Here is a 19427-nt window from a genome sequence, read left to right as displayed (position 1 = left end):
AATCTTTGTTTGTCTCTTCCTGGACAGGGGCTTCCTTTGAAACAGCTAAGACATTTGACCTGATTGAATTCCAGGCTTCTGCTGGGTCTTGCTCCAGATTTAGAGTGAACATTCTCTGGGTGTGTGTGTGTGTGTGTGTGTGTGCGTGTGTCAGCTGACATTTGTCATTCTTTCACAGTGCACATACAAGTTTAAGCTTCCTGATTTATGGAACGAAAAGGAAAGGATGCCTGTGTTGTTTTTAAAACCTAAAAACTTTCAACAGTCTAAAAACTATGCTCACCTTAGAGAATATCACCAACCTGAAACCAATTTGTTATGTATTTTTATGTTAGTTTTCCATGGAAGGGGATGGATTACACTTTAGAATAACAAGTATGACTCTCAGACAACACGGTGGGTGAAGGGGGCCGATCCTCCACGTAGTTGAAAATCTGCATATAATTTATAGTTGGCCTCCATACGCACAGACACAACCGACCACAGATCCTGTAGTACTACAGCATTTACTATTAAAAAAAAAAATCCACATTGGGAAGGGGGAGGGTATAGCTCAGTGGCAGAGTGCGTGCCTAGTATGCATGAGGTCCTAGGTTCAGTTCCCAGTACTTCCACTTAAAAATAAACCTAATTAACCCCCCCAAAACAAACCAAAACAAAGAAAATGTAATAAAGTTAAAAAATAAACTTAAAAAATAAATTAAATAGTATACTTGAAAAGATAATTGTTTAAAAAACTCACTCATAAGGGGGACCCACACAATCAAACCCATGTTGTTCAAGGGTCAACTATTATGTGAATTTAATAAACAGTTATTATCCTGTCTTACTCTGCACTAGTCACTGTTCAAAGCACTTTACGAATCATCATTAATTTCACAAAACCCCACTAAGGTTAGGTCCAAGACCCTTGTTTTTACAGAACAGGACACTGAAACAGAGAGGAAAAGAAACTTATCCAAGGTCACATAGCTAGGAAGTGGCTATGCTGGGCACTGAACTCAGGTAGTCCGGCTCTAAGCATTTGTCTATGCTGCCCCAGCCCCCCTTACACTATGCTGTGTGCTTTGCATGTGTTATTTTGTGTAATAAACCATACAATGACCTATAAGATAGGTCATATTTCTTATTCCATTTTACAGATGGGAAAACTGAGGCACAGAGAATTGAAGCACCTTGTCCAAGATCTCTTGGCTAATAAGTGAAAAGTGGGGGGTCCAACTTCACTAAAGTGTCACCCAGACAGTTACATGACATCTTCCCCTCAAGCCTCCCTCCATGTGCCTTTGGTGGAGTCAGGAAGGCAGCTTAGGTCAGTGGATTAGAAACCAACCTCTAACTGAACCTGGAATCTTGAACTCATTGGCCCCATAACAACAAGTTTTTAGGCAGGAGGGATGTTAGATTGTCTGGTCCAATTCTGTCTTTAACAGAATAGACAAAGAGGTTTAGTGACAAGAAAACTTGGCTAAAGGGACATATAATTAGAATTAACTAGATACCATACATGGGGGTGGGAGGGAATGGCATTAGAGAAGCAGATCTCAAAGTGTGGTTTGGGGTCCCCTGGGGGATGCCCCAGACCTTTTCCACATGGTCAGAACAATTTCCTTAAAACACTAAGCTGTTATGTGCCTTGCATCCTCCCTGAATGTACTGGGGAATTTTCCAGAGATTACATGACATGCAATAACACAACAGACTGGCTGTGAGACAGACATCCTAGGCCCTAGGATGTCACCTAGGGTGTCTGCGCCTCTAGTCTGCAGACAGAGATTGGCCAACACATAAAACAGTGCCCCTCTTCTAACAATTTTTTAACTCTGAAAAAGTTACTTTTCATAAAAGTGCTGTTTATGCTCACGTGTGAATGGGTTTATTATTTGAACAAATTAAGACACATTGTAAAGTTTCTCAGGTTTAATTTCTAATACAGTGAAGACAGCTAGAGGTCACTCAAAATAAATGATCATTTTTAAGAGCATAAAGGAGTCCCTGAGCCCAAAGAGCCTGAGAACCACTGCCCGAGACGGCAATCCCCATAAGAGCAGGGACCAGGCTTGCCCTGCACCCCTCCACAGCCGCTGCACCACAGAGCCCAGCACATAGTGGGAACTAGCGACACTCAGTTTTGGATGTGCAAGTCACGTCCGGGTGCACAGTATCGGCCATCCCTTTAGGTACGTGTTCCCAGGTGCACAGTATGACGTGCTCAGACCCAAGCAGCTTACCTGGAAATAGTCTGTAATGAACGATCCGAGTTCACTCTTCAGCAGCCGCCTGGAGAGAGAGAAAAACCATCAAGCAGCCCTTGAGGCTACAGCTCAGGGAGTCCCGTTCACGGATGCATGATAAGCTGGCATGCTCACCAGGGGCACAGGGACTGAGGCCAGGCCTGAGGAGGGAGTGTCCTTTCCTAGGCCCTAGTAACCTCCCACCTCTGCCAAGGTCACTGAGGAATCGGGGTGATGGGAATCCTAGAGGGGGATCCGTTCTTTAGCCCACTCTACAAAGCCAACATTTCAAGAGGGTAGCCACAGGAGATCCTAAATCTAATAGAGGCGGAGGCAGGCCGAGGCACCAGCTTCATGTACAGCAAAAAAAAATAAGGAAGAGAAAGAGCCCAATTTTGTAATCCCCTACATTTGCAACTTTATGGTTTAAAATGCATTTTTCATACATTCTTCAACCGAGGATTGCAAAGTGTGTGTGTGTGTGTGTGTGTGTGTGCGCGCATATGTGTGTGTAGGGGGGATTATTATTCCTCATGTATAAAGAAACTGAGGCTCAGAGAGGTCCCCAAAATATGTCAGTGGCAGAGTTAAGATTCGAGCCCAGACCTTTTGCAACTTCAACATTTTCATGTAGAACCCCACCCCGTCCAACCCCCAAATCCATCAGAGACATTCAGCTGGGTGCCATGGCTTGAGTGGTCTTACTGCCCATCCCCGAGGGACTGAGCAGTCCTTCACATAGGTCTTACTTATCCAGCACGAACATTCATTTGGCTTCCCTTTATGTGCCAGACATTGTTCTAGCACCAGGTGTACAGAAGTGAACAAGACAGGAGGTCTCTGCCCCCAAGGAGCTTACATCCTTGGGGAAGGGTGTAGAGAGACAGCAGGTTAATCAACCCACTCCCAGGATAAGGTCAAAGAGTCTTAAGTGGTAAAAAAAAAAAATTAAAATTGGGGGGAGGGTTCAGCTCAGTGGTAGAATGTGTGCTTAGCAAGCATGTGCTTAGCATGCATGAGGTCCTGGGTTCAATCCTCAGTATCCATTTTAAAAATTATAATAATAATAAATGAATAAACCTAATTACCTCCCTTCCAAAAAAAAAACCTGAATAAAAAAATGAACAAAAAGCAAATGTTCAAAAAAAGTTTTTAAATAAAAATTAATAATGGGGGTATTGGCACCAGACCCCCTTCTCCCTGTGACAAATCACGGGACCATCTATACTGCTTGTTCTTTAATTTGATCTAAACAAGGTGAGCCAAGAATAACTAGATCGTCAGCTCCAATGAGCTCCCTAGGGAATAAAGTCTTCATGACTTCCGCTGATTTCATTTACACATCCCACCAGCCATGGTTATTAAGGTGCAAACACTCAAGGTTCTGACAACATCTGCTGGGTTCTAACTCCTCAAAAAAAAAAAAAAAACGCGTTCCCACGTGCCACTGTAGGATAAACAGGAAGTTATAGCCAGGTGTCACAAGGCGCATAAGATAGACACAATTAAGATTGAGTCAGAGGAAGAAGAGACATCCATGATCTAAGTTTCTGTACCAGAAAGAGCCCTGGAAAGCTGGAAAGCAAGGAAAACACCTTCCTTTTCCCAGGACAGAAAAACCTGTCTGTGGTGGACACTGCATTTTGAGATCCAAGTTAAAGGCAGGCTCTTGGAAGGCCACCTTGTCCTCAGAACCCGGGGGTTCGCCCACATGTGGGCGGGTCTGACAGAGACAGGGAAGCCTTTGCCAGTCACTGAGCCAAGAGCAGGTGGGTCATGGCTGGTGTTCAAGGCTGGAGGCATCTCTCAGACAGGAAACAGAAATCACGTGGGCAGCCCCAGCGGGGAGGCTCTGAAACAGGAAGAGGCAGGGATGCAGCTTCTGGCTGCCAGAAACACTTCCCAACAAAGTCTTCATGGCCACTGGGAAGTCCCAAAACCATTAAGTGAAGAAGCAACGCTTCATCAAAAAAGTGGGAAAAAAGTTAATAATGGGCTACTTGTAACAGATTCTCAAGCATATCTTGGGTATCACGACGTAGAGGGACCAACATGGTTCTGAGACCAAATTATATGCTATGGAATTGGTGTCTTCAGGAACTCACACTGGAAAAACACTGAACTAATGATGATGCTTCAGGCAAAACAGAAAGAGAGAGAGGTCAACGGTAAGGGTAGGCCTTTCAAGGTCAAGTTATGGAAACTCCCCTGGATCAAAGCGGAGGAGAAACAATCATGAACTGTGGCTGGACATGATTAGTTAGTTAGATTATTGCCCAGGGACTTTCACAGTGGTACCCAGGAGAATGGTGATGCTACCCAACTGAGGACCCCAAGAAGTCTCCTCCCCTGTCTATGAGGAAGGGCAGAAAGGCTGCAGTGACAGGGATGGGAGAGCACCCTTATATTACAGCAGCAAGCCATGGCCAAGGCCAGAATTCTGCAGCGCATTCCAGGAAGTCAAAGCTTGAGGTAGAAATCAGCTGATGAAGGAGCAGAGACTAAAGAGTGAACTTGCAATTGCCAAGACAAAGGCATAGCAAAAAGGACTCAGAAGCGCACAGCAGCCACACCCGGGGCAGCAAAGGTGGTGATGGATGAGAATAAAGAAGCAGAGTATGAAGAAGCGCCTCCACCACAGTGAGGAGGGTGGTCCTCAGTCCTTTACTGAAGCGGGACCAGACCAGGTGTGGGAATCTGCTTCAGGTAGTGGACTATATATAACCAGGTGTTAGAGAACCACACAATTGTCCTTTTACCAAATCCTGAGTTCAAAACCCTCTCCCTCTCCACTTGGTATCATTATACTGAAGTATCATGACACAATAGACCGTACCTGATCACTTACATCAACATTCTATTGTGGAATGTTGGCAGGTAACTCAGTAAGCTGCTCTGTCTCTTACAAAACTCTGTCTTATTTCTGTCTGAGCGTGAGTCAGAAATAGTCAGTGCCTATATGTATAGTGCTTTCGCCGCAGTGAAATACAGGAACCAACATAAATGTGCACCAGGAAAGTGCTCATTAAGACTTATGGTTCATTCATACAATGGAGTTTTAAGTAACTTAAAAAAAAAGGAAGTGCTCTAAGTAATGTGGAAAGATCTACATAAAAAAATGCAAGATACAGAACCGTGTATATAATATGCTACCTTGTGAGAAGGGAAGAGAAAAGTATATATAATTATTTACACAATACCAACAAATTCATTTGTCAAATCTGCTCTAACTTGCTGTTCCATCACAGCTATGTGATTTGGTTTCCAGGAAGCCCCTTGAAGTATTTGGTACCTTGATGTTTAAACACACAAAACACACATGCATTTTTTTAATTATATATAAATGCACTGGGTTTTATCTCCTCCTCTCCATCTTCCCCAAGTAGGAGGCTGGAGAAGGTTGAAGCAGTTGCTGGAAATTAAGTAGGGCAATGAAACAGGTTAGCAAACTTTATTCCTTGACATTGGGAGACACTGTGCTGTAGACATCAAACTACCTCTTCAGACCCCAGTTTGTGGACCTTGTATAAAGTGTCAAGTATCCCCAGCTGCTTTTCCATAAATATTCCTTATATATACATAAAGAAGCTCTGAAAGAATAGCCAACAAACTACTGTAATAAAAGGTATCTGATATGTATGTATGTGCATGACTGGGACACTGTGCTCTGGGACATTGTGCTGTGCACCAGAAATTGACACACTGTAACTGAATATACTTCAGTAAAAATAAGAAGACGACAAAGAAGAAAAGGTATCTTTGGCATAGGAGAAGGAACTGGGTTTCTGGAGTATAGGGGAGGGAGAGTCTTCACTGTACATCTCATTATATATTTAAAATGTTTGTACCCTGTGGACATATCCTACTCAAAGATATTAAAAAAATTTTTTTAATTAACAATAACCACCACCAAGGTTACCAGCAGATGGCTTGAAGCCGAGAAGGAATTGTGGGAGTGTGTTCCCACATCAAAGGCACCGTATCAGGAAGCAGAACGTGCTAGAGGAACAGAGAATCCCACAAGGTTGAGAATCTGCCAGTGCAAACCCACCTCAGGCTGGTAATTCGAGAATTTAGCTCAGGGTGGGGGGTGGGGGCGGGCAGGGAGTGGCAGTGCTGGCCGAGCCAACCTGAGAGCAGTTTGCAGCTGAGTCATAGTGCAAGATCCACCATCTATTTCTATAATCTGCTTGCACTTGGCTTATAAGGAAAGAGTACTTCTGAACTGAGAAAAAGGGATTTTCCGCCCCTCTGCCTTGATGGACCATCTCAGGGGGCACTCGGCAGTAGCTTTCCTCATAAAAAGGAAAGGGTGACTGATAGAGCATCAGGACCCCATGCATGAGTCAATTCGTCAAATCACAGCCATTTAGCGAAAGCCTACTCTGTATTAGACAAGGTACGAGGCGCTAGAAGAGAAGGATAGAAGGTCTAAGACAAAGACTCCTGCCCATCGGGGCCCCTCTCTCACGAGCAGGGGCACCATCTTGTCCAAAGATGCCAAGTATCAAGGTATTGCCGCTGCACAGACATGTGGCTAGTGACAACCTTTGCAGGTTAACTGTACAGGTTAGCCCCTTGTACCTACTTCCTCAACTGGAACCTGGGGATAATAAGGACACCCACTCCACAGGATTATTGCAAGGGCCAAATGAGTCAATCCTAGAAAAGGGCGTCCCTAGAACGGGGTCCGGCACACAGAAAGGCTCCGTAGGTGCCAGCTACTACGGTTCTCCCCAGGTCTGCTGACCTCGAGCCCACACTCCTAAGAACTCCATCCTACTGCTTCTCAGCATCTTCTTAGAAGTACTGCCAGACCAGCATTTCCTAAACCAGGTGAAACTCATGAAGGGGGCCGTCTATTAGGGCCAGACCACCCTCCAAAAAAAGGGCAGAAAGGTAGGACAGTTGGGGCAGAGCCTGGAGGAAAAGGTTGCTGGGGCCTGGGGGCTGTGACAGAGCAGGATCCCAGCGGAAGCAGCTCCTGCTTCATCTGTTTTCATGGATGAGGCTCCAATGCTGGGTTTCACTTGAAAACAGAATTCCACTGTTAACCGCCACCACCGCCACTATCATCACCATCAACACACCACCATCAGCACCACCAGCACCACCACCATTACCACCGACTACCATTACCAATACTACCACCACCAACACCACCATTACCACCACTACCATTACCAATACTACCACCACCAACACCATCAATGCCCACCATACCATCAGCACCACCAGCACCAGCCACTGAGCTAGAAAGAGAAGGAAGTGGGGACCTGGGAGTAATGAGAAGGGGATGCTCATGTGAGACTCAACCCAAAAGAGAAACAGGGTACAAAGTTCAGTCAGAAGCCAAGAAGACCATAATAGGGAGAAAAGGGGAACCACTCACTCCCTGGTCTGCATTATCTCCCTCTCTCTCCCTCCCAGGCTGACCGGGTGAGACATCACCCCAGATGACTGAATTTCCTGTTATTACACAGACCTGCCATCTCACCCCTCACCCTCCTGTCAACTCAACTTCCCACTTCTGTGGGCTCGAAGGTAAACAAGGCTCAGCCCCAGCTGGATTCTAGCTGGTTTAAGGGCACAGGGAAGGCTGGAGGGCAGGCAGGGCAGGGTGTGGCAGAAATGATGTAGAGAAAAAAGCACCTTGGATGTGGGCCACAGCCTCCCTAGCACACAGGGAAAGCCCCAAGGCAGCAAAATCCCAAAAGATGGTGAAACAGCTAGGAAACAGGTGCCACAGGGCTAAAATTTAGCCAGCACGAGTCGAGACAGCCATATCAGTTGTGAAGTATTTCTGTGCCATTTGGCAATCAGGGGCTGCCCCAAGGACCCAGCCCCCTTGGCGGGATCCAGGCAGCACCCTGATGGTCTAGGAACAGCAGGGGGCCTCCGGGGTCCCGTGCCTGATGCTGTAGAAGGGTTAGTGCCTGTCTGACCTGACTGTTGAAGACTCTCAAGATCACCCACCTTGCTTCTGCAACAGGACGTGTTTCAAGGAGGCAGCATCTTTTAAGCAGGGACACATGAAAACGCCCCTTTCCTCGGCTGGCCCGTTCTATGGGGGTCTGTCAGAGGCGGTGTGCATGACTCAGATAAAATGCTAGGACTCTCACCCCTCTCTGTTTTTTGCACCCCAATGAGTGGCAGCTGGAGGCAGCAAAAAAGATGGAGAAACCCAACAAAGAGCACTTACAGAGCTCCTAATTATGTCACACCATTGGCACAAAGCATCTCGAATTCTCCAATAGCCTCTTAGGTAGGAATTTATCTTTGTTTTGAAGATGAGGAGACCGGTGCTCAGAGCCTTGCCTGGAGCCACACACTGGCAGATCGCATCTCAAACCGAGGCCAACCTGAACATCAGGCAGTGGTACCCTGACTCCCACAGGGGCAGGCAGGGAAGGTGAGGGAGGGAAGTGGGCAGCCACGGACAGTGGGGGCTACAGCAAACTCCGCCAAAGTCAGCAGCCAGGCCTCGCTCCCAATGACCAGTCCAGGTCCAGCATTGCCCGATGTGAACTTTCCAGAGAGATCTGGATTTTTAGGGGAGATGCCCTGATTTCTAAACGCTGTGCAGGCCAACACTGTGCATGGGGCCAGCCCCGAGGTTTCCAAATAGCCACTTCCCTCTAACTACTCTTCCCGCCCCCAAAGACAAGTGTCTCTCCACCAGAGCAGATACAAGATGTCAGCACATAGGCAGAGCGAGCTGGGCCAAAAAGTGAAGATCTCGCCTAAATTCCTCCCAAACTGGGGTGCCCAGAAGACAATGGCCCACTCACTTCATGATCTGCTAGTGAATCTACATCCTCAGCCTTAAATCTGGACAATGCCGGCCGGGGGCCTCTTGCAGCCCACTTTACTGGGTGTTAAGGAACATGAGAGGTTCAGGTTCAAGTCCCAGGGCAGCTACTAACTAGCTCTGTGACTCTGGGCAAGTTACTCCCCCTCTCTGTGCCTCTATTTCCTTGTCTGTCAGATGGGGATACAGTTGCACCGGGCTCATAGGGTGCGGTGAGTTTCACAGGAGTTAACACACAGAGCCTGGCCTGTACTAAACAAACGTACGCTCAAGTCGGCTATTAACATTGCCTCACGGAATCTGTCTCAGACCGGTCTCCTCTACCAGCCTGCCCCGGGGACTCCATCTCTCCAACTCTCCTCTCGCCCCCTCCCAGCTCATCTGCCAGCTGTGGATCCCCCGACAGCCCACAGACCCCCTCACGGCGCTGGAACAATCTGGGGTGGGGCTCCCTTTGGGGCTGCAGGCAGCCAACTGACTCAGAAGGAAGACGTTACAACTCCGACCCATCACAGATCAAGCTCATTTCTTGGAAGCTCTTCTTTCCTTGAAAACCTCTGGGGTTTCCTTCACGACACCTCCCTCCCGACAAGAGCAGAAGCAGGGTGGTTGGAGAGAGAAGGAAAATGTGAGTTTCCTGCCTCAGGCCAGCTGCAGATAACTCATCTCTGGTTTCCGGAAACCTCATCTCTGAGCATTTATTTCTGCTGAGAAAAAAAAAAAATGCCCCCAGGAAGAGGGAGGGGTGGGAGGGCATGGAGACGCCGGTGGCAAGATGGTTAGTTGTATCCTCACTTGCCCTTTGCACCTGACTCCCGAGTGCTCCGCCTTCAGATTTCAACTGAGGAATGGTGACACCCAACCGTGCGCCCATTCCCTGCCCTCCCTCCGCACACCCCCCCGCATCTGGATTCTCCCATCACCCCACTTAAAACATCGTCCCTGATTAAATGAATAAAAGCATCAATGACTCCTTCCTCTACATACCCCCGCCCCAGCCAATCAAAAGGTGAGTGCACTTTTAAGAACCTACTTGCATGGGTTCTTTTAAGAACCAGCACACACAAATCACAACTTTCTCACACTTTTCTAACTTTCTATAGTCCTTGGAATTGTTGGCTGAAAAGAGTGTTTAGGAACAGCATGCTTCAGTATCTGAGTTTGGCCATTCCAGTTCCCGGGAAAACTCATGAAAACCCAAACCTCGAACCCAGACTTGTCCCCACTGCCAAAATGCAGCCACATCAGGCCTGAGGCTGGAGAGGGGCCTCAAAAACCACAGCAGTGTCCCAAAGAGAATTTAAACCAAGAAGATATCCAGGCCCAGCCCACGCCACCGCAGACAGACACTTGGGACGGGCTGAATTGTAGATTGTGATGAAGTGATTTCATGAGAATATGTCTATTCTGAGGGGTCATTTTCTCTCCTGTCGGGATAGAACCATCCGCAAGCCCTGTTTTCTAAGGTAGTTACAATATAAAATATTCTGATTGATGACATGTCTTAGAAGAAAAGACCAATTATTTGCAATGACTGCATTTCAGGACCCAGTTACATAAAAGTTACTTCCCTGGACATCCTTTGCATTGGCTAATCTTTAAATGAGTTCCCATTTCCCAGGGAACACACTGAATCCACCGTCAGAAAGACGGCCAGGGCTGGCTGGGGGGACCTGGGGAAGTTGATTTAGGACTTGACATTGGACTTGGATAATCCATCAAAGTTTATTACTGTTTGGCTGGAGTTGAATGAAGAACTGGGATAGTCATTTCCTCTTGTTCTTTCCTCTGCAGAAAGGAGAAACAGCTGGCTCTCCTTGTAAGAACTTAGCCTCACTCAAACTTCCAGCCTAGTACATTCCTGGAGGAGCCTGGTCCGGACCTCTCTAGTTCAAAGTCAGCTCACCTCATCCAAACAGCCAGAGAACCCTTGATACAGTACACAGGGCAGTTCACCCCATTGCCCTGGGCTCTCATGTGTGGTACTCGTCCATCATTCATCACTTTATTGTTGCCAAATTTCCACAATAGGAGTACTAACCTCTAACATCTATTAGGCACCAAACCTTGTATGAACAACATTTCTAGCATCATCCCAGGCCTCCCAACCATCACGAGGTGGATGCCACTACTATCCCCATTTTATGAAAGAAAAAACAGAGACTTAGAAAAAGGAAGTAACTCACCCACGGTCACATAGCTAGTCTAATCTTGATCTCTAGTCTCTCTAAATCCAAAAGCTACTCTCCTAACAGGTCAAAAAATTCTCTTAAACCTGGCACAGATCTTCCTGCAGGTGAAACTGTCATAATTGAAAACTGGGCTTGAGAATAACAGCCTTCTCTCCTTTCACGCCTTCTTCCTCCATCCCTACCGCCTGTGCCCTCCCCCACCTGATGGGGCCTCAACCCTGGTAACTTTACCATTGTATTCTGCAAACAGGCCTTGCCAAAGACAAAAGAGAGAAAAGAGAAATCAAAACCTGTCTATTTGATTGTAACCAGAAGGTAGCATGTCAGTTTTGGCATTTCAATTCCTGAAATAAGGGCAGCTGTGTTTATTTCCAGGTCAGCTCTTGCAAACATGGGTTCACTTTATTCAGCTTGGGACACCAGGTCACATGTACACCTGGGATGTGTTTCATGTTCTCAGCTATATTCTCCAAGTGTCTGTGATGGGAAAACCCATCTCCATCCTAACCACCATCCTAAAGAACAACAGGGGATGCAGGGTCCAGAGCATGGCTCATCAAAGCTCTGGTTTTTGACAGCTTTGGCTTAATGCTGTGCTCCATTCACATCTCGGGCAATTAGCTTCAGACCCAACCATGTGTTTCTCTGCAGCTTGAAAATTGCTCAAAACAGAGTGAGGAACATCCAGCAGCCCCCTTAAACCCAACAATGGAAAGGAGGGTTGGGGGAGTGTCGTGGCCCTCAGAGGAGTGCTAGAATCACAGCACATTGTGAGAGATGGGGTCCCGGAGGCCTCAGGAAAGGAACGAAGGCAGAAAGAAAGATCAAGACCATCGGCTTAACCCTTCTTTCAGCCTAGAACCTCTCTTTCTGACCCTACAATATAATGCAAAGAGCGTGGGTTTTACTCGGACTGAAGATTGTCCCCCTCATCACCAAAGTCACATGTTGGAGCCCTACCACCCTCCCCACCCTGGGCAAGGTGATGGTATTTGGAGAAGGGGCCTTTGAGAAGTTCCACCAGGAACCCAATCCGCCAGCACCTTGACCTTGGACTTCCCAGCATCCAGAACAGTGAGAAGTAACTGTCTACTGCTTAAGCCACCCAGCTGATGGCATTTGTATGGCAGCCTGAGCAAACTAACACAAGTGACTTAAGTCAGAGAGGGACTTACATCCTGACCACCGTTCATAGCTGTGTGACTTTGGACAAGTTATTTTGTTTCTCTTACCCACCATTTTGTAGCTAAAATACCTACTGAGAAAAACGGTTGCCTCCCAGGACTGTGAGGAGGGTTGAATATCACATTCAATGTGAGAGGCGCCCACCACTTTCCCTGGCACCTCCAGCCACGTCTGCTTCCTTCTCGCCTGCCGGGGTGGCCTTAGCGCCAGAATCTGGGGCACAACACCCCTCACCAGCGAGGCCCGCCCACTCGAGCTACAGCTCATCTCATAAACGGGCAGCCCGTTGGTCAAATTCAGCCCACAAACGTGTTTTGTTTGGCCTGTACCAATGTTTGGGGGCATTTGGATTATTGACCAGCATTTAAAAGACAGGACATTTCACATAAAAACCTCAATTTCTGGTTCTTCTGGGGAAATAAGATGGCATGTCACTCACTGGACCTGCGTTCTTTCAGGGGGACGGGGAATCCTCCTGGACAGAGGGTGAGCTCTCACCTCCATCCTCCAGGCTGGCTTCACCCATTCAGACCTGCCGGGTACCGGAGGACTCTGACTTAGCAGCCCCTGGGTTAACAGGGCTGGGGAAACCTGCGTGCCTGTACTTTTCCTAGCTGCCCACAAACAAAGGTCTTAAGTACAATTTCAGGATCAGTCTCCTGATGTGAGGAACAATTAGCACGTTCCTGAGTCACTGTTTTATTTATTCATACGTCTATTGTGAGCTAAGGAACACTCACGGAGAGGCCAGGATCTAGTTCTTGGAGGAAAATTCAGCTCTTGCAACCAGGAGGTTGGCTGACCCAGCTTTGGCCCTGTCACTCAACTTTCGGGGCCTCAGTTTCCTCCTCTGTAAAAGGAGGCCTTGGACTAGATGACCTCTGTTATCTCTTTTCATATTTGTGTAATTATTACGTGAAATTCAAGCCCGTGGGCAGAAATTTAACACAACTCTGTTTACTTCTGAGCTCAAAAGGCTTTAATGAAAGCAGGGCTCTTAAAACACCTCAATGACCCTTAACAGAGGCCTCAACTAAGTGTAAACAAGCCCCAAATAATGGCCTTGTTTAATGTTCTGCCCACTCCAGGGCTGGGTCTTTAGCCTTGATGTTCTGCACTTAACACACCCGAGAGGAATGAACACCAGGGCATTAAAAGACCTGATGTTCAACCTCCTGTCCCCGGGAGACCCCAGGGCTCTGGGCCCTGCCGGCCTCTCTGCCCTCATTCCACCAAAACACAAACCCAACCACACCACCAGCCAACCTTCAGTGCTCTGTGCACGTGGGTTTTCTTTAAGTTCCTTGCTCATTGCCACCACAGGACCTCTGCCCCTGCAGTCGCCACCACCTGCAGCCCTGTTCACCTAGTTAATGCCCACTGATGACAGCACGAAGCATCACATCTCCATTCCCAGCCTCCCTGGCAAGATCAAGTCCTGCTAACACACGCCTTCATCACATCAGCTGTGTTGCAGCAGCCGTCACAGGTGCATTTTTACATTTTACCCATGTGATCAGTTGACTAACAATTATCTCCCCAACGGAATATAAATTCCAGGAGAGCAGGGTCCATGTCTGTCTTTGCTCATTCTTGTCGTTCTAGTGCCTGTCTAATAGGGAGGCACTCAGATATTTGATGAATGAATGAATGAATGAATGAATGAAAAGCAGACACTACTCTCCTGGGAAGATTCTGGAAGACATTAAACTCCTCAAGAACCATGTCTTATTGAGAGTTTCATCACCAAAACCTATTAGTAATGAGAGCAACATCCCTGACAATGATGGTAAGAGCTTGTGTATCCCAGCCCTGCTCTGGTAGACAGTTTATTTAATAAGTCAATTTAATCTTCACAAGAATCTTATGGAAGTGGCCACATTTCCTATCCCTGTTTCTCATTAGAGGAAACTGAGGCATAAAGAAGTTGGTAAGCCACTTAGTAAAAGGAAGAACAGCAATAAAACCCAAGCAGTCAGGTCCCAACCGCCAGGCCCTCTTGCCTACTGTGGTCCCTAAAGACCAAGCAGGGGACAAGGAATGTTTACAGAATAAATGACAGCTATCAGCCGTCAGCCCTCTACCCCCCACCACCCCCCATACACACTATACACGCAAACCAATGGACAAGCCCTCTCTGGAGCACACGTCTAGACCCAGAACTTAGCAGCCATAAGAGCATCACAAAAGCCAACAGAAGCAGCAGCAGGAAACAAGCAGACAGCAGAACTTAAGGGAAGGCTCCCGGTGGGGTAGCCCCCACCCGCCCCAGCTCAGCTCCACGGGGGAAGGGCCCCGCTTGGCCAGCCACGTACCTGATGTTTTCATTCAGAGCGTAGAGTTCGTTGCTCTGCAAGCCGCCCCCTTTAAAGACGTTGATCACGGCAGTCTGGACGCTGCGGGGGAAACAGAAACGACCCCTGGTGAGAGGCTTCCTCCACAAGCAGTTCAGGGCTCAAGGCAGGAGGGGCCGGGGAGCCCGTGCCACCAACATGGCCACATTTTCTATCCCCGGAATCCATCACTTCCAGCCGAGGGTCCTTGGAGAGCAAGGAAGACTGAGGCCAAGAGGACCACAAAGTCGCCTCTCTCCCCCCACTTTCTCGAAGGCTGGCAGGCCCTCCTCCCTCGCCTCACTGGCCCCGCTGGTGAACAGCATTCCTGAAGGGCAGGCAGGGGGATCTGCTCTCAGGCAACTGCGTGGCCAGCACCACCGGGCCTGCAAGAATCCAAAATGGCATTTCCTGCAAGCGGGAGCTGCCCTAGGCCTGGGGTTCTTTCACTCAGACCTGTCTTCACAGGGCAGCCTGGAGGCCTGTGGCCAGTGTGAAAGGATAATTCCTTGCCTTTTAAAATTAAAAAAAAAAAAAATTCAAAGATGGACTTTAATTGTCTTTGTCTCTTAATAGTACTTTCCTTGGAAGAACTTCAGAGGGGCTGGCCTCAGTTTTCCTTCCCCTCCCACTCCTGCGGGGGTCCGGGCAGAAGAGTTAGTCCCTGGAGGGGCCGCAGGGAAGTCTTGACTCCACATTCTCTGGACCCCAGCCCAGTATTTCAGCAAAGAGCTGATCACAAGCTTGCCGTTACCAAGCTTTTGTAAAGACGAAGGCTCCACTTAACCTCAAAACATTTCCTATTTATTAATAAAATACTATTAATTATGTTTATGACTTGCTTCAGAATAATATAGGAGAGTGGAAGATACAGATTAAACAAAATTGGCCAGGCATTTATAATCTCTGAATTTGGGTAATAGACACACAGAGATGGGGTGTTATACTCGTCTTGCTACTGTATATTTGCATGTGTGTTTGACGTTTTTCATGATAAAAAGTTCAAAAAAATGAAAAAAAAAACATTTCTAAGAACCCCCTCCCTCCTCATCATAAGAGTTGTGTATTTACTGAAAAAAAGAAATCCATCATGATCCAAACTACAAAACTCAATAATGCTTTAAAATAACAATGTATTTGATTTATCCAAAGGGGAACCACATTGATTTGAAAAACAGCAGCTCACAGAAGGGCAGAATATAATATGGGTTCAGCCTCCACGCAGTGTTTGGCGCACAAACGATTAGCCAGACACCTTACAAAGGCTGCGTCTTCTCTCCCACCACCTGCGGCTCAGAGGTACGAATCACCCCTGGGTCATGCTGCTTAGTTAGCTTTTCACAGAGTATGTCTTATCGTCCCAAATAGTTAACAGGTGACTTGAGGTTACTTCTATAGCCCAACTCAGGTCAGCTGACAATTTGGCACATGACTAATGGGCGTGAACAGGAACAGTAAGTTCAGATCCAATTGTTCTGGGCTGGTTAACTGACTGTGAGAGCCCAGTGGTCCGCTTTCCCTCAAAACAAGGAAAGCTGGGGAGAGGGAAGGAGAGAGGGCCAAATTAGGAATATAGGTTTAACAGATACAAACTACTACACCTAAAATAGGTAAGTAACAAGGTCCTACTGTATAGCCCAGGGAACTATATTCAATATCTTGTAATAACCTATAATGGAATATAATCAGAAAAAAAATTGAATCACTGTTCTGTGCCCCCTGAAACTAACACAATACTATAAACCAACCATACTTCAATAAAAAAAAATGCATATTAAAAAAAAAAACAATAAGGAAAGCTAACAGACACAGGCTCTGTGGGGAAGTGCTCTCTTCAGTCACCCCTATGCTCACGACCTCTTGAAGCTGAGATCTCAGGAGATGCTAAAGCGCAGTCAGCCCCTGGCCCTGCCCTGGCTCTGGCACCCCTACCCACCCAGCGCCTCCTTTACCTGTTCCAGGCTGAATTGGAGCTCAGCTGCAGAGCCTGGCGGGCTGCCTGGAAGCGGGGCAGGTCGCTGAGTGCCGGGGAGCTCATGAAGCGCGGTCTGGGCCTGCGGAAGGAGCCCATCTTGGGGAACTCGACGGGCAGGCTGGGGGCGAAGCTGCGGGTCATAAGTCTAGATGAAGAGATGGCTTCTCCTCTGGACCAGGAGGTTCCGACTGCTCACGGAAAGGGCTTCTCCCAGGGCTGCCTTCGGGCCCTCAGGCTTTCTCAAATCCACGACGTTAGCCCACACCTGAAAAAAGAAGGCAGCTTTTATCGAAAACTCCTGGGCTGGGCTGAGCAGCCCTCCTCTTGGAGGAAGTTGGCTGGGACTTTCCGGCCAAACCATCCTAAAAACAATCCCAGGACCCCATAGCAATAGCTATACCCTGCAGGTCCCATTCACAAGTGTTTGCAGATCTCTTTTTGATTCTAACAGTGTGGTCACCCCAAAGTGAGAAGGCAGCGACTGTGGGTTGAGGCCAGTCCTACAGAAAAATGATTTCTAGACTGTGCTTGACTGTGCTGGTGAAGTCATAATAGGCCTGCTCAGTTGCAGAGGGCCTCAGTATCTCCACATGTGCCCCTGGAAGGTGGAAAGATCTATGCAAATCAATGAATATGGCAAAGAAATAATAAAACCACGCAAGACCCTTCAGAAGCCTTAAACTAGCTGGCTCTGAGATTTAACTTGCCCGACAAAGGTCACCCAGTAAGAGAGGCCCCATTTCACTGCCCTTCTTTAAATGGGCCTGCTAAGTGCAATTCATCTGGATAATTATAGGACATTAACTCCTTTTATGAGCATCTTAAACTCCAGGTGATGGAGTTGCCGCCCACTCAGTGGCACTTGTACAGGGAAGTGGAGAGGCGAGCAGAATGGATCACTCAGGTGTTCGCCTTCCAGCTTCCTGTCGAAACAACCACTGCTCCGGGAAGCTGGGCAGCACTGAGGGTCACAGGGCGGGCTCCGGTCCGCCTCCACTTCTCCATTCGCGACCCTCCAGGCCTCCCACTCCAAGCCATGTGTGCGCCCAGCAAGACACCTGGGCAGCCCCAGCCACACACAAGACTCCTTTTAACTAAGGGTGGTTTTCAGCCAAATGGATGATGACTGCAGCCTCCTCGGCCTCGCATCGGCTGCCCAGTGACACACAACGAGGAGATGCCTCTGACTCATGTGTCCCCCTGCAAAACCTGCCACATTCAGATCTAGGCAGCCCGCAGCTGTCTCCCTTTCTGCCATTCCTACTTCTAGACGGAGCCAAGAGCCCTCCCCAGAGCACAGGGAGGAAGTGGGCTGACCAGAGTGGCCAGAAGGGAAAATCTGACATACCCTGGATCCACCTGCTACAACGCTGGCTCCTCAGACACAGGCTTGTCCTAAATAGAACAACTTGGAAATGACAAGACAGATGGAGCTTTGGAGTGAAGCCAGTCCAGGCCCCCGTTCACAGGTGACGAAAGTGAGGCCCAGAGGGACAGAGGAACGTCCAGCATCTCTGAGGGAGGAGAGAGGACTGGCTAGACTCAGGTTCCTTGACTCCTGATCTAGAAAATTCCCCCGCTCCCACCTAGGCCATTCTGTAAACTCCTTGAAGACAGGCATCGGGACTTAGATCTGTACCCCCAAACCCAAGTGCACTGCTTAAGATAAAAATGAAGGAAAGGATAGCAACTAATAAGGCATCTCAACCGCCTGTCTGACGTGATGACAAGCACCGTCCCAGTGGATAAACTTACTCAACCCTCACAAAACCCCATTTGAAGATCAGATAAGTTAAGTAACCTGCCAGAAGTCACACAGCTAATAGTGGCAAATCGTGGACTGATGACTGGCCTAACTCTACAGCCCATTTCCACTTTGCCAGGCTACCAAACTCAGCCAGAAAATCAGAATCAAATCTACCAAGTTAGTCAGGAACATCCAGTTGCAAGATTTCATATCAAAATTCAAATCTCATGCTGCAGAGATAGATAAACAGACATGAGGAACACGAAGACCACATTTGATGGGGACAGGAGAGCATGAGGAGAAAAAAAACTCAAAGGATAAAGCACAGACTGCCTTAGTTAGACACTCCACTCCTTACTGTCTGTGTGACCTTGGCAAGTTTCTTGACCTCTCTGAGGCTCAATTTCCTCCTGCATGAAATGAGCTTTCTAGCATGACAACCACAGGGTTGAGTGAGGACAAAATGAATACATATTTGTAGAGCACTTAGCTAGAACAGTGTGTGGCAAACAGCAAACGCCTCATAAGTGCTTGTTAAACAAATAAAATACCTTGCTGTTATTTCTAAATCTCCAAGCAAGGACAGAAGTGGGAACTCAGCAACACTTCCTCCTGCTTATGGATACCTCGGCCACGTCTAGAAAATACTCCACTGGGGAGCAGGTCAGGCCTCGGAGCCCCGGTGGTGATCACAGTGCATTAGGGCCCTCGGTAGCTCACGGTGTTACTGCGGCACGATGCTGCTCAACTCCTTTTCTGCAGTGCTGTTTCTGGGCTGCGGGGGATGGGGGTGATGACAGTCACAGAGTGAAGCAAGCAAAGAATTTCCAGCCCTTTGGCCCAGCAGTTCCACTTCTGAGAACGCACCCTCCAGAAGCAGTCACGTAGTCCCCAAGACTGGCAGATACGCTCATTCTCTGCAGTAACGAGAAACAGGAAACTCCAAAATA

At 47.8% G+C, this 19427-nt stretch overlaps 1 protein-coding gene across 13 annotated transcripts in view; it reads right to left on the bottom strand.

Annotated features, from left to right (window-relative positions):
* The window catches only part of PRR5L (proline rich 5 like), a 66559-nt gene that overhangs the window by 32713 nt on the left and 14419 nt on the right, over positions 1 to 19427 (bottom strand). For 6 of the 13 annotated variants that reach the window (XM_072969802.1, XM_031681028.2, XM_031681027.2 and 3 more), the window contains exons 2-4: positions 16708 to 16995; positions 14738 to 14818; positions 2232 to 2280 (exon numbers count right to left, since the gene is read on the bottom strand). In XM_072969802.1, the coding sequence (XP_072825903.1) occupies positions 2232 to 2280; positions 14738 to 14818; positions 16708 to 16871 (294 nt within the window). In that variant the 5' untranslated portion in view covers positions 16872 to 16995. Of the gene's footprint in view, positions 1 to 2231; positions 2281 to 14737; positions 14819 to 16707; positions 16996 to 17130; positions 17447 to 18078; positions 18245 to 19028; positions 19160 to 19197; positions 19395 to 19427 lie in introns of those variants that run through there. The other 7 variants (XM_072969794.1, XM_072969796.1, XM_072969799.1 and 4 more) reach the window with 6 other exon arrangements.

The sequence above is a fragment of the Vicugna pacos genome, chromosome 10 (genome assembly GCF_048564905.1).
Source record: "Vicugna pacos chromosome 10, VicPac4, whole genome shotgun sequence".
Classification (NCBI taxonomy): domain Eukaryota; kingdom Metazoa; phylum Chordata; class Mammalia; order Artiodactyla; family Camelidae; genus Vicugna; species Vicugna pacos.
The sequence above is the reverse complement of the archived record's forward strand: the minus strand, read 5'-3'. Positions and strand labels throughout refer to the sequence as shown.